This window comes from Heterodontus francisci, chromosome 18, assembly GCF_036365525.1.
Source record: "Heterodontus francisci isolate sHetFra1 chromosome 18, sHetFra1.hap1, whole genome shotgun sequence".
Lineage (NCBI taxonomy): Eukaryota > Metazoa > Chordata > Chondrichthyes > Heterodontiformes > Heterodontidae > Heterodontus > Heterodontus francisci.
The window spans coordinates 71539843-71553176 of record NC_090388.1 but is presented as its reverse complement, the minus strand read 5'-3'; the positions used below and the strand labels follow the sequence as shown (position 1 = coordinate 71553176).

The following is a 13334-nucleotide window of genomic DNA, read 5'->3' as shown; positions in this document are numbered from 1 at the left end:
CTGATAAAAAAAAACAGCTCTCAGATAACCTATGACATTATTGTAATGTTGACGGTCCGTGGTTACAGTTTGAACTCACCAGTGGAAATCTGCTAATCTTGAAACACTTTAAAAACTAACACACTTGCTCAAAAGCAGCTACCTCCATTGTTGACCCTACCAAATAAAAATCTTTGAAACACGTGCCCAATCTTCAAATGCTGGCCTGCTCTGCAATATGCCGTTATCAGTGTGTGTTTGATTAAGATTTTTAAAGAAGCTTAGTTAAACTTTTTACTGCCAGGAACACATCAATCTCACTTACGAGTTTCGGATTTTATAAGATTACATTTCTTTCTTTCCTTCCAAGCATTTTATGAAGTGTTGATTGTACAGTGTGACATTGTTTCATTAAATGACAAGTCAGGGCTCTGAAAAGTTCATTGTGCAGTTTTAAGATGGGGCATGTCAACATACGTTGTTGTTCAGAAACTGTCAATTTGTAAAAGGTACTTGCATCAAAACAATCACCAATTTTCAAAAGCAAAAGACCATTAATCCAGCTGCACCTGTACAATACATCAAAAATTCAACAGTGCCTCTTCAAAGTCCATGCCCGATCATTGGACAATAAATTACTTTCAGAAAACGGTTAGCCGCACGTGGTGCTTTTCAGTGTACTTCAACACCCTGCCTTTTCACATAAAGCATTCGTTTCAAACATTACCTTTAAGTCATTTGTTCTGGCACAGATATTTGAGGTCCCAGTTTTCATGATGGGAAATGATGACTTTATTCCACTGGATGCAAATAATGTCCTTTCATTTATTCAGTAGATGGTAAAGGTATAATTTCCAACACACTTTACCATTATATTTTTAGCCCAGCCATTGTGAGAAAGCAGCAACAAATATTAAAACAATTGCCAACTTTTACCCTATAAACAGTGGGCACAGCAGGATAGTGTTGTAAAGGTGCAATCAAAGTTGTTATTTTGAAGGATTATTTTCTTGGGTCTTTTGAAGGTGTATAATTATATATATATGATGTCAGTAATGTATCAAGATAATTTTCTAAATGTTAGAATGCTTTCCAAGAGAGAGATCCTAGCTATTAGTCTTAATTATGGCAAATTGCCAAGCTTTAAAAATGCAGCATATCTTTTAAAATGTTAACGATGATTATAGTTTTTTCACACTAGATAAAAAAAAGACTTAAAACAATTAAATTGTTGAGAGTGGCTCAGTTATCTCTTGTGATACAATGTCGATACTTCCCATTTATATTTAAAGCTCTCCTCTTGCTGCATGCTTTTGCCTGTCCCCTCCTTGCCCACTGAATAGAGTATCCATCGTCAGAATGCTTTGTGTTTGGGAAATAAATAACTTGACATTGAGTTCTCTCCTATCAGACAAAGTAGAATAACAATGGTAGGTGGGGATGTGCTATGCACAAGCACTCCGGTTGGACCAGTCTTGGCTCCCTGAAAGGAGGGCAGCATTGAGCTGAAGATGGGGATGTAAATAAGGGAATTAAAAATAAAATATTTAAGGAGGCGGATTGTGGGAGGGGGGGTGGGGGGGGGGTAGCAAGAGGACCTTTGTTTAGATTGGATTAGGCCAGAGGCTCTCTGTCACCTCCTCACCCAACACACATTATCAAATAGTCCCTCCAGCAATGATGTTTGGTATATGTGAGAAAGATCAGATTGGCCTACCTGTTCTGGCTTTAAACCTGGTGGAACCCATGCATATTCTTCTAAAACGCAACCAGAATCATCATCCGATGTTGAGCTGCGCTGAAATCCAAAAGTCAGCTTGCTTACTTTTTGCTCCATTTCCAAAGCCATGATGCCACTGAGATGGGATCGAATGGGCTGCTATGATTCAGTACACAACGGTTCTGTGAAGACATAAAGTGCGTGCAGGATAATAGACTGTAGATTGAGTTGGTGAAATATATAGAATTGTTTGGATACAAGCAGACACAATTCACTGTTCAGCAGAAATGGACTCTTAGCAAGTGGAGTACTGGTTGAATATTTCGTGCTTTAGATGCGGTAATAAATATATACATTTTCTCTGGAACTTAGCTTGAGTAAATCCTAGTATTAAAATGTAGATTAAAAATTAACTCATGCTCATCAATAGATAAATGTGTACTGGTGAACCATACATCACCAAGAGCTGAATATCTTTTAAAACCCAGGGGAAGTAGTCCCAGTCACACTGTGGAACAATTTCCCAACATTTTTGCTTTGGTCTTTAAAACTCTTGATACCTATCTGTTTGACCAAGCTTTTAGTCAGCTGTCACAGTGGCTTGGCATCTATTCCATTCTTCCTCTGTGATGTACCGTGGGACTTTTTTTTATATGTTCAGGGTTCTGTATAAAATGCAAGTTGTTGTCATCAGAACACCAGGATTAGTGAGCAAAAACCAACCAGAAATCTATATCAAGCCTGTTGGTACCTTAATACATTTAGCTCCAGTGGATTGACAGATGCTGTGCAATATTAATAAAGAACATGCTAAGGGGTTTATATGGAATTCTTCTTTCTGTTATTGTAATGAAGGCATCAAACTATTTATTTTAAATGGTTTAATGACTGCTAAAACAGCAAACAGAGAAATCTCATGCAAACATGTTAATGTGCTCCTTATTAATATTGCACAGTATGATTTCAACTCAGAAGCCTTTCTGCATCCCTAACAAGCAGCAGGCTTTCATTTGTGAGGTTTGTGTAATTGTTGTAATTCACTCCAGTTGTAGCCTATTGATTTGCCATAAAATGTACCAAAACAAGAAAAAACCTGGTTTGAGTTACATTGTGATAATGGCAATATCCCATTGCACAAACCTGGAATAAATTGCCCTTTGGACATGTGTACTTGCCAATGAAATGGCCAAAAAAGCTATATTCAGCAAAACAAACAATTCATACTGCCTCACCATTTTAGTCACTCATATAATTACAGTAATATTGCAGATAAAGTATGGAAACTATACAGCAAATGTCAGAATGGTTCAAAATTCTAGCATCCATGAGTGCTTTTCTCATCCATTTCAGTGGTGAGGGAAATTGCCTTGTGATTTAGAAGCCAAGTTACTACATTAGTGTTCCAGCTAATTTCTGCAGGACAGCTGTCCTTTTTTCATTAAATGATGCCTGTGTTTGATTTGGTACTAATATTTTTGTCAAGAATGTCCACTGACTATCCAAACATCACATCAAGCCCTTACAGTTAATGAGACATCTGAGATTAATTCCCTCACTTACATAGTTGCAAGCTCAAGCAGAATATTATTATTATGTAAATTTTTACTCCAAGATTAGATAGATTATTTGTTTAGCTAACTGATTGTTGTCTTCCTGGACCTGGTGCAAAAGGTTAGGCTGGATATATAAATCAAGTCGGTTATCACATGATTATGGTAATTGTAACCTTGTGACATATCAGCAGATTTGGATTCACTTAACAGAACAAGCATTTTCCTTTAGATTATTTGTGAATGTTCTCATGGATCATACTGCCAAGTAAATCTCTCCTCAGTTTCTTTTTTTAAATGCCCAGCAAAAACATGTTCACGCGTTCCAGTAAGTTGATCCCTGGGCTGTTGTAGCTTCCTCCATGTACCTGAAATATGTAAATATACATGTGTTCCAGAATGTTCTATGGTTGCCCATCACTTGCCCCTTCTCAGCCGACAGCTTGAGTCGGAAATCCATTTAAAATGAGTGAACATGTTGTTGCACTTATTAAAGTGAAGGATGGCCCACCCAATTTAAATGTTAAGAGCACATTGAGGTCAGGTGCAACGTACTCAGATGCAAACTAAAACTCCCTCTATTCTGCTTCAGCATCACACCTCAACCCAAACACAGGAAAAACAGCCTCAAACTTTCCCAAATAAAAGCAGAAAATGGTGGAAATGTTCAGCAGGTCAGGCAGCATGGCTGGACTTTTATGGCCCTCAATGAGTGGGCTGCTGGCGGGGGGGCCGGAAAAATTGAGTGGGTGGTGGGGCGCATTCCCGACATCTTCCTGCCTCTGCTGCAATTTTACGCAGGGTGGCGGTGGTGAGAAACTGCCCGCCCACCCCAGGCCAATCAAGTCCCTTAAGTAGCCAATTAACTGCCACTTAAGAGCTGCCTCCCGCAGGTATTTTACCTGCGGTGGCCAGACGGCAAAGGTCCCAAAAACACTGCCAGCTAAAACCTGGCGGCCTGCTTGCGAACTGGGGGCAGCCCTCCTGTGCAAAACGGAGGACCGCCCCCAACGCACAACACTCCACCCCCCCAACCAAACCCCCTTGCCTCGACGGGGCCCGGCCGATTGTCCCCGGCTAGACCCCAAAAACTTACCATCTTTCGGGAGCCGTCCTTCCTCTTTCTGTAGAAGATGGGTATAGTCTCAGCAGTGGCCACCGCTCCTGGTGACACTGCTGGGACTAAGAACTGCTGGCCCGCTGATTGGCCAGCAGCTTCATTATGCGGGACCTCTTGCCTTAAGGAGCTGGAAGTCCCGCCCAAGGCCAATTAAGGGCCTGGGGTGCAAAAAGTCTCGGCGTGGTTCCCCAGGCCCGGCGGAGGGGGCTCGCCCCCGACTTTTTGGCGAGTTGGGTGGGGGGGGGGGGGGGGGGCGGGGGTGCCTCCCACCCAACGTTAAATTCCAGCCCATCTGTGGAGAAAGAAACAGAATTAACATTTCAGGTCGGTGACCTCTCATCAGAACTCATCATCAGATTAGCTTATGCTATATGGGGCATGCTTTGATCTGTAAGTTTGGTTTTGAGTGTTTACTTTGTGGTAGCTTTTACTTTCGCATTATGACACTCTGAAAGTCAGTGACAAAGGGAAGATAAGGTGTTGGACTGTGGGCAATTGGGAAATTGGGGTTTGTCCATGGACAGCCTGTCCAGAAATGGGCCTCTAGGTTGTTTCTCCCTTCCTTCTCCTGCTTCTCAGCTGCTCACTGGTGGCAGAAAGGGCTCTTCCCTCATATTGGCAAGGTTGTGAAGCATGCAGCACATCACTATGAATCTTGGCACCCCATCATTGTTTTAGCACACCAGTGGTCTGCTGTATCACATTTTGTGTGGCAGCATGGCTTTCACTGAATGCATGCTGCGCATGTGAGCATGGGTCGCGCACCGGAGTCATCAGCCATGTCACCCATGAGCCTCCCTTTGGTTTGCTCTGGTGGCTCAAATACAGGTGATGCAGCAGACTGCCACAGAATGAAGGCATCATGACTGCTGCCAGGATACTGGACATTAACCTGCATGAGTCTCTGTCTATAGTCACACACCAGCTGGAAGGTGAGGAAGTGGTGGCCCTTTTGGTTCTGGTATAGGGCAGAGCTGACATGCGGTGCCCGCAAAGCAATGTGTGTGTATTCACTGGCATATTGCACCATGGGGTAGTCTGCATTGCTAGCAAAACTGTGTTCTCGCTCCAGCTGCTTACCTCTGACAAGAGAGAAAGAAATAGTCAGCTCTCATTGAATAGAGAGCGTCAGTGACCTCCCGATGCAACAGTGGATAGCAAACTGTGAGATGTTGCTAAATATCTCTAGCTCCTGCCTGGGTGGAGCCTGATGCATAAATGTTCATGACCGCAGTCACCTTCACAGCCACTTTCAATGTCATCTTTGCCTTGCTCTGACGTTGCAGCAGGTGGCAGATTTCAATGGGGATGCTCTATTGAAGCATTGTCTTATTGCCTCAGCACTGTTCCTCGCTGAGGTTCAGGTAGGAGAATTGCTCCCTGGGCAGATATGGCCTCCTGCCAGAGCTCTTGTTCCTCCCTCTTCCAGAATCTTGTCCTGCTGCGTGTGGCCTCTTTCCATTTTCCAAGTCATGCTGTGTTCCATGGGGAATGCCTACTAGTGCACCCATGCCTGGGAGCAATTGCTTTGTGCAGAAGCCTTGAAATGCAGACTTTAGCAACTTTATAGAACTCTAGAAAGCAGCAAATACTTGTATGATCACAGCAACAGACAGTAGAAGCCAATCAGCAGCTAGCCTGTAAGTAGTAAGTGATCCCTTTAAATAGTGCTGGTGGCGGTGGGGTGGTCCTCCCTGCTGCTGAAGGTGTACTCAGCTGTGTGTGATTAAGAGAGGGCATTAGGTAGAGTGCTGAACTCCAAGTGGCAGCACTGTCATGAAGTCAGCACCACACGCTGATCTTCCTACTCTGCATACCTCTGGTGGGGAGGTGGTGGCATAGTGGTAATGTCACTGAATTAATAATACTGTGGCTACAAGAGCATGTCAGAGGTTAGGAATCCTGCAGCAAGTAACTCACCTCCTGACTCCCCAAAGCCTGTCCACCATCTACAAGGCACGAGTCAGGAGTGTGATGGAATACTCTCCACTTGCCTGGATGGGTGCAGCTCCAACAACACTCAAGAAGCTCAACACCATCCAGGACAAGGCAGCCCGCTTGATCGGCACCCCATCTACAAACATTCACTCCCTCCACCACTGATGCACAGTGGCAGCAGTATGTACCATCTACACGGTGCACTGCAGCAATGCACCAAGGTTCTTTAGACAGCACCTTCCAAACCCGCGACCTCTACCACCTCAGACAAGAACAGCAGATGCATGGGAACATCACCACCTCCAAGTTCCCCTCCAAGTCACACACCATCCTGACTTGGAACTATATTGCCGTTCCTTCACTGTCGCTGGGTCAAAATCCTGGAACTCTCTTCCTCATAGTACTGTGGGTGTACCTACCTCACATGACTGCAGCAGTTCAAGAAGGCAGCTCACCACCACCTTCTCAAGGGCAATTAGGGATGGGCAATAAATGCTGGCCTAGCAAGCGATGGCCACATCTCATGAAACAAATAAAAAGAGGCCCTGGCTAGTGCTCTGGGGACATGGGTTTGAATCCCACCATGGAAGAAGGTGAAATTTGAATTAAAAAGCTATTTTAATGGTGACCATGAAACCATTGTCGATTGTAAAAACCCATCTAGTTCACTAATGTCCTTGAGGGAAGGAAATCTACCATCCTTACCTGGTCTGGCCTACATGTGACTCCAGACCCACAGCAATGTGGTTGACTCTTAAATGCCCTCTTAGCAAACCTCTCAGTTCAAGGGCAGTTCGGGATGGGCAGTAACTGCTGGCCTAGCTAGCGATGCCCACATCCCACGAATGAATAAAAAAAGACTGATGGCATGCACTAATGCCCTTGTCAATATGACATCTGGCGCAGCTCATACCAGAAGTGTGTGTATGTGCCGCAGATGTCATTTTAGCACTAAGGGCACTCATAATGCCCAAAAACAGGCACTACAGATCCGAAGTTTGCACTGCCTGATGAGTCACAAACAAAATGCCACCCTCTCAGAATGCCCAGAAATAATTCTGCATATTCCAGAGTATTCATTCTCTACTGATTTGTAAGATGGTTTCAACAGCTATTTGTACACAAAATGCTTCTCAAGCTCCCTGGTAGCTCGGGGAGTTTATCTAGTGAGCAGCTAAACAATGTACAACCGAAAAGAGTCTTGGGTTCGATCCCCTGCCTATATTGAGGTAGCTGATCTCAGCAAGGTCAATGACCTCACTACCCTCGGTTACAGAGAGGAAAAAAGGCCAAGTGTTCTCTCTGCTTGTTGGTATCCAGCAACTCTCTGCAGGGAGTGGTCAAATGTGGATGCCAGATGAGCGACAGAGTTGAGCTTAGCTGTGATGTTTCTTACTTTTGATCAACTAGCAAGCACTTATTGTCGAGGAGTGAACGTTAAGAAAAGCCAACAGAGTGAGTTACCAAAAACTGATATGAACTATATATATATACTGGCAAACAATCAATGCTTCAGACTAAAGAATAAAGGGGACAATTTCTCGAATTAGGGTAAATGTCAATCGATGGATCATATGAAGCTGAAATGTCTTCAGAATATTCAAGGGTAAATATTTAACCCAGAATTCTATACATATTTATATGAGAATACAAATGACAAAAAAGGCTCTAGTATTGTATGGCTTGGCTCATTAGTAACACTGCCCAATTTAAAAAAAATCTTTGTGCTACAATATCCTTCTGCTCAGCGTCGTGGGTCTTGACCCAGCCAATTCATAAATAAGCAATGTCTATCAGTCAGCGGCTGGCACGTAAGAGGTAACAGAAACAGCTGAAAAAACGACCTCCGACAGAACAGGGCCTTTGTTTGTTTTGAGTAAAGTGAGGTAGTTTATAGGTGAAAAATAAAATTAAAGTTCTGTTTTTCTAGATTACACACAATTAACTTTTGGAGTGTCAGCTGTATTCAGCAGCTATTTGTTCAGTTTAATAAAGCTTTCTTCAGCCAATTGCTTTCCAGAACTTTACTTGACCACTTATCAATAATTAACAATCCTTTTTCAAGTGACCACAGAATTTTCCTGTTCAGCTAAATGTTACAGAACAGCTCTCTAAATGTGTTCTTCATACCAGAAAGCTGGTTATCTCACTTTGATTTTAAACGATGGCAGACATGTCCCGAAGCACTTTACAGTCAATGAAGTATTTTTGAAGTGCAGTTACTGTTGTAGTGTAGGGAATGCAGCAGTCAATTTGCACACAGCAAAGTCCCACAAATAGCAATGCACGAATGACAAGATGATTTGGTTTAGCGGATGAGGAATGTTGGCCAGGACACTTTTTGAAATGTCATAGAGTCAGAGTCATAAAGTTATACAGCACAGAAACAGGCCCTTTGGCCCATCGTATCTGTGCTGGCCAAGCACTTATCTATTCTAATCTCATTTTCCAGCACTTGGCCCGTAGCCTTGTATGCTATGGTGTTTCATGTGCTCATCTAAATACTTCTTAAATGTTGTAAGGGTTCCTGCCTCTACCACCCCTTCGGGCAGTATGTTCCAGATTCCAACCACACTCTGGGTGAAAACATTTTTCTTCAAATCTCCTCTAAACCTCCTGCCCCTTACCTTAAATCTATGCCCCCTGGTTATTGACCCCTCCACTAAGGGGAAAAGTTTCTTCCTATCTATCCTATCAATGCCCTTTATAATTTTGTATACCTCAATCAGGTCCCCTCTCAGCCTTCTCTGCTCTCAAGATAACAACCCTGGCTTATCCAGTCTCTCTTCATAGTTGAAATGCTCCAGCCCAGGCAACATCCTGGTGAATTTCCTCTGCACTCTCTCCAGTGTAATCACGTCCTTCCTATAGTGTGGCGACCAGAACTGTACACAGTACTCCAGCTGCGGCCTAACTAACGTTTTATACTGCTCCATCATAACCTCCCTGCTCTTATATTCTATGCCTTGGCTAATAAAGGCAAGTATCCCATATGCCTTCCTAACCACCTTATCTACCTGTGCTGCTGCCCTCAGTGATCTATGGACAACTACACCAAGGTCCCTCTGACCTTTTGTACTTCCTAGGGTCCTACCATCCATTGTATATTCCCTTGTAGTCACTTGTAATGTACAAAAACTTCACAGTGTTAAACATAATTATTTAATGAGTAATGCAACATTAATTTTGGCTTTTTGAGTTTGTCAGTTTCATTAATATAGGGGCCTATTACAAGACTTAATCATGCCCAGTTAGTTTGGGATGCAATGTACAGAATATTGGGCAAACCAAGTTATTAAAAGCAGTTTTCTGTGGTAATCTATGCTTCACATTTAGCAATCCAGTAATTCTGCAGAGTATATTGAAGAAACCCAGAGAATCTGGGAGGTAACCGGGCTTTTAATGTAATTTTATATTAATTTACTTGACTAGAAAATAGAAGTAAAGTTAGCAGGATTCTCTGCATTTCCTGTGTGATCTTTAGCTAGATCTGTCAGTTGGCTTACCTCAAAAAGCCTAGAGCCAAATGGAAGAATTAATCAATAAATTCTTCTTGTTAGTAAAATGGCTCCAGTGTCCTGGTATTCAGTAAATGTGGAATCGCAGCTGAAATGAGCTCTGAATCCTGTGGTCAGCACTGACTTGCAATAAGAGGTCAGCCGCTGACATATAAGCATTCTCTCTTGTCCAACCCCTGCCGTTTATCCCCTGTCCTGTATGGAGGCAAATTGTTTAACAACTTCCCCTTTGTAAAACTTCTCATTAACACGACTTTGGGGAATTCAAGATGTACATCAGATGTGTCCACCCACAATGCACTGCAGGGAGGATTGAGCAGGTGACTAGAATGGCTGTCCAAACTCATATGGTTAATCAGGTTTGGGAAATAATGGCCAAACACTGACCAGCAATGGCACTCAGAAATCGGATCAACAAGAGATTTGTTGTACCGTCAAACATGCTCAGAGTACACTTGTGCGCTATTTAAAGTGGCCACGTTTCCCATTCCCCCTCCCCCACCCCTCCCCCACCCCTCCCCAAAAGGCTTGCGTTCTGACAAATGTATTCGCTCAACAAGATTAGCCTGTTCGGCTTCTCACACCGCACTGGGAAGTCCAGTCAGATCCAAGAAGGGCATCTTTATTTATAGAGTTTAACTCAACAGACACAATGAGTCAGCTGACTCCAAAAATGCTCCTCCAAGCACTGGACACCTGCCAAGAGGTCTCATGTTACCATCACACTGAGTTCAGTGTTGAACATAAATATGCTTATAGGCTAAACTAAGCCCGATTTTTCAATAACGTCTTACTTTATTAAAGTGATTTAGGAAACAATTTTCAATGAGTGCAAAATTCATTGTGCGTACAATTACTTTCAAACTTGTATAAACAAAACTCTTATTTTTTTAAGTATACTAGAACAAAATGTCAGTTCGAATACAAAAAATGTTTATTGCCTAAATATTCTCCCTATCTAAAAGTGTGGGCTAAGGCAAGGACACAGTTACTCATGGACCAAACCCAAGTGGCTGTTTATCACAAGCATCTAGAAAGTCAAGTGATCACTTGCATCTGATGGAATGCTGGCAAATTATTTGGCCATGGTTGGAACCACACTCGGGCGCAATCCCATCGTCACCTGACAAGCTTTCCAGGAGGATAGCGATCAGGAACGCAAACACTGGCCAACTGTTGTGGCCTGACTCCTGCCCTTGGCCGAGAACAGCTAAAACTCAGTGCAAACCAGTGATTGGGCTAGCTGACCGTTATCTTCACCACTAAAGCCTTTTGAGGGAAACAAACATAGGTTTTACTAAAACTTGATAAATGAAAAGTTTAAGGACGAGCATAAACAAGGTTCACAGGAGTTCACAAAACAGATTAGCACTGAAGCTGTGTTAATGAAATTGGAGATAACAACAGTCTTGACGTTAGTACATCAAATCCAATGCACATATTGCTGAACAGAAGTGCTTTGCAAAACACTTTGCTCAAAGAAGGCTAATTTGAAAAGATGCATTATGTTTGCATTATATACAGTTTTCACAGTTTGAAGTATTTGTCCCCTCATTTTGAAAATATTTTCAACTGTGCCTCAGTGCGCCACTTCTGAACATGAGGATGGTACAGGGGGACAAGATCTGTTCCAGCACCATGCTCATTTCAGTCTGCAATCCAGCCACTAGGGGGTGAAGTTCCTCCTTAATGAAAAACAGATGACTGCTTGATTTTTCTGCTGTTAATTACCCCTCCCCTCACAAACAGGTTGTACGGATGAATTTTATGAAAAGGCCTGAGGTCCCACCAATGGGACTGGAAGCGGGAGCCATTGCCGTGCAGGCCAGGGAGGTGGGGAGGGGGATGGTGGGCTTAAGTTGAAGTTGGCCAATTAACTGCCACTCACGTCACCTGAAGTGTAGGCGCCATATTTAAAGTGCTGCCAGCACTCAATCACATGGAATCATCTACACAGGCAGCACAAAGGGAGACCTGAAGAACAAGCCAATAATTGGAATGGCTGAAGGATGATCCAGGATGGCCTCATGGGTTACTGATGCCTTCCTGCAGGTTCTCCTCCAGGCTGCTTGGACAAGGAGGGAGGTCCTCTTCTCCTGGGATGGGAGGAGGAGACTGGCCTGCCAGACCAAGCAAGCCTGGATGGAGATCACAGAGGAAGTTAGTGGCTGTAGGGTCATCCCTCAAACATGGCTTCACGGCCGCAAAAGGGTCAATGACCTCATGCAATCCCCCAAGGTGAGTACAGCACATCATTGTTAACCCTACAGTCATACATGTGACTAGGGGTGAATGTGGGATTGGTAGAAAGGGCATAACCACCCAGTCACTGTCAATAGCTAGACAGCAGCATTGCCTGTCAAAGGACTGTCAGCCTTTTTGTGAAGGGCCCTGATCTGTCAGAGTTGATTCCTGCACTGCTGCTACTAAATGGGCACATGCAGGAGGCATCCCTGTGGTACCATCATGAACAGTCAGGCTACCACCAATATAGGCGTTGTGTGTGTCTTTGGCAAGTGACTAACAATGTGTGCTTGTAGGAGAAGAGAGCACATAATGCAAGGGAGAGGGACAAGATAGGTGGCAGCGTTCATTTCTTAGGAATAATGATGCCAATGGAGGAAGAGCTCTGGAGCTTGGAGGTCTGGAGGTGGGCTGATCCATATCAGATGGTAAGACTGGAGTGGAGCCCTGAGAGAGTGAGTGGCTGAATGGATGGGCATGAGAGAGCCTCTGGTGAATACGAAGCACAGTCTTCATGTGTCCACCACTGGTCACATGGAGCTCCACACCAGGAGTAGTCAGAAGGATATGATGGAATGTGCATTACCCTCTAAATAATCTTCTCTCTCATACAGGTCAAAAGACAAGAGCAGACAACTCCAGTAACTGTGGGACAGCCGCCCTCCCCTGAAGAGGAAGAGGAGGGGCCCTCAGAGGATGCACCGTCACATCATTCCCCCACAACCTCTGCCAGCAGCAAATGAGCCCTGAAATGGTAGAGGAGTGGTGGCCTGCAGCATCAGGGAGCTCCTTTCAGGGCACTCCTGGCGTGGGTGGTGGGTCCTCGTTCCCCTCTGTCAGTGACGCCAGATACTCTCACTTGAGTGAGTATTTGCGCATGAGCAGCTTCAGAATCACAACCAGGTGAGCACACCACAGACGCGCCCAAGCAGCTGACAGAAGCTGTGACAGCCAAGGCCACTAACATTCAGAAGACTGTGGGAAGCCTGGAGTCTTTAATAACGCTGCAGATGCTGGAGCTACAGCATGAGATGTGTGAACATCTGGTGGAGTTCCAGAGGCTATGCGCACCCAGGTGTGAATGATGCAGGAGTCCAACCAGGCCATGGGTGCAGCCATGTCTCTGGCATGTGCGTGCATGGCATCCTCCATTGAGAGATTGGCGACCATCATGGAGAGCCACATCTAGCAAACCACCCAGTGGATGCCACAGATATGCACAGACCTGCATGTCATCACCACCTCTATGAGCTCTGTGGAACAAT

At 44.1% G+C, this 13334-nt stretch overlaps 1 protein-coding gene across 19 annotated transcripts in view; it reads right to left on the bottom strand.

The window, feature by feature from the left end:
- Positions 1-13334, bottom strand: part of prickle1b (prickle homolog 1b) — a 493868-nt gene that overhangs the window by 23465 nt on the left and 457069 nt on the right. For 18 of the 19 annotated variants that reach the window (XM_068050957.1, XM_068050954.1, XM_068050955.1 and 15 more), the window contains one exon: positions 1697-1881. In XM_068050957.1, coding sequence (XP_067907058.1) covers positions 1697-1828 — 132 coding nt within the window. In that variant the 5' untranslated portion in view covers positions 1829-1881. The remainder of the gene's footprint in view (positions 1-1696; positions 1882-13334) is intronic. The other variant, XM_068050970.1, reaches the window with a different exon arrangement.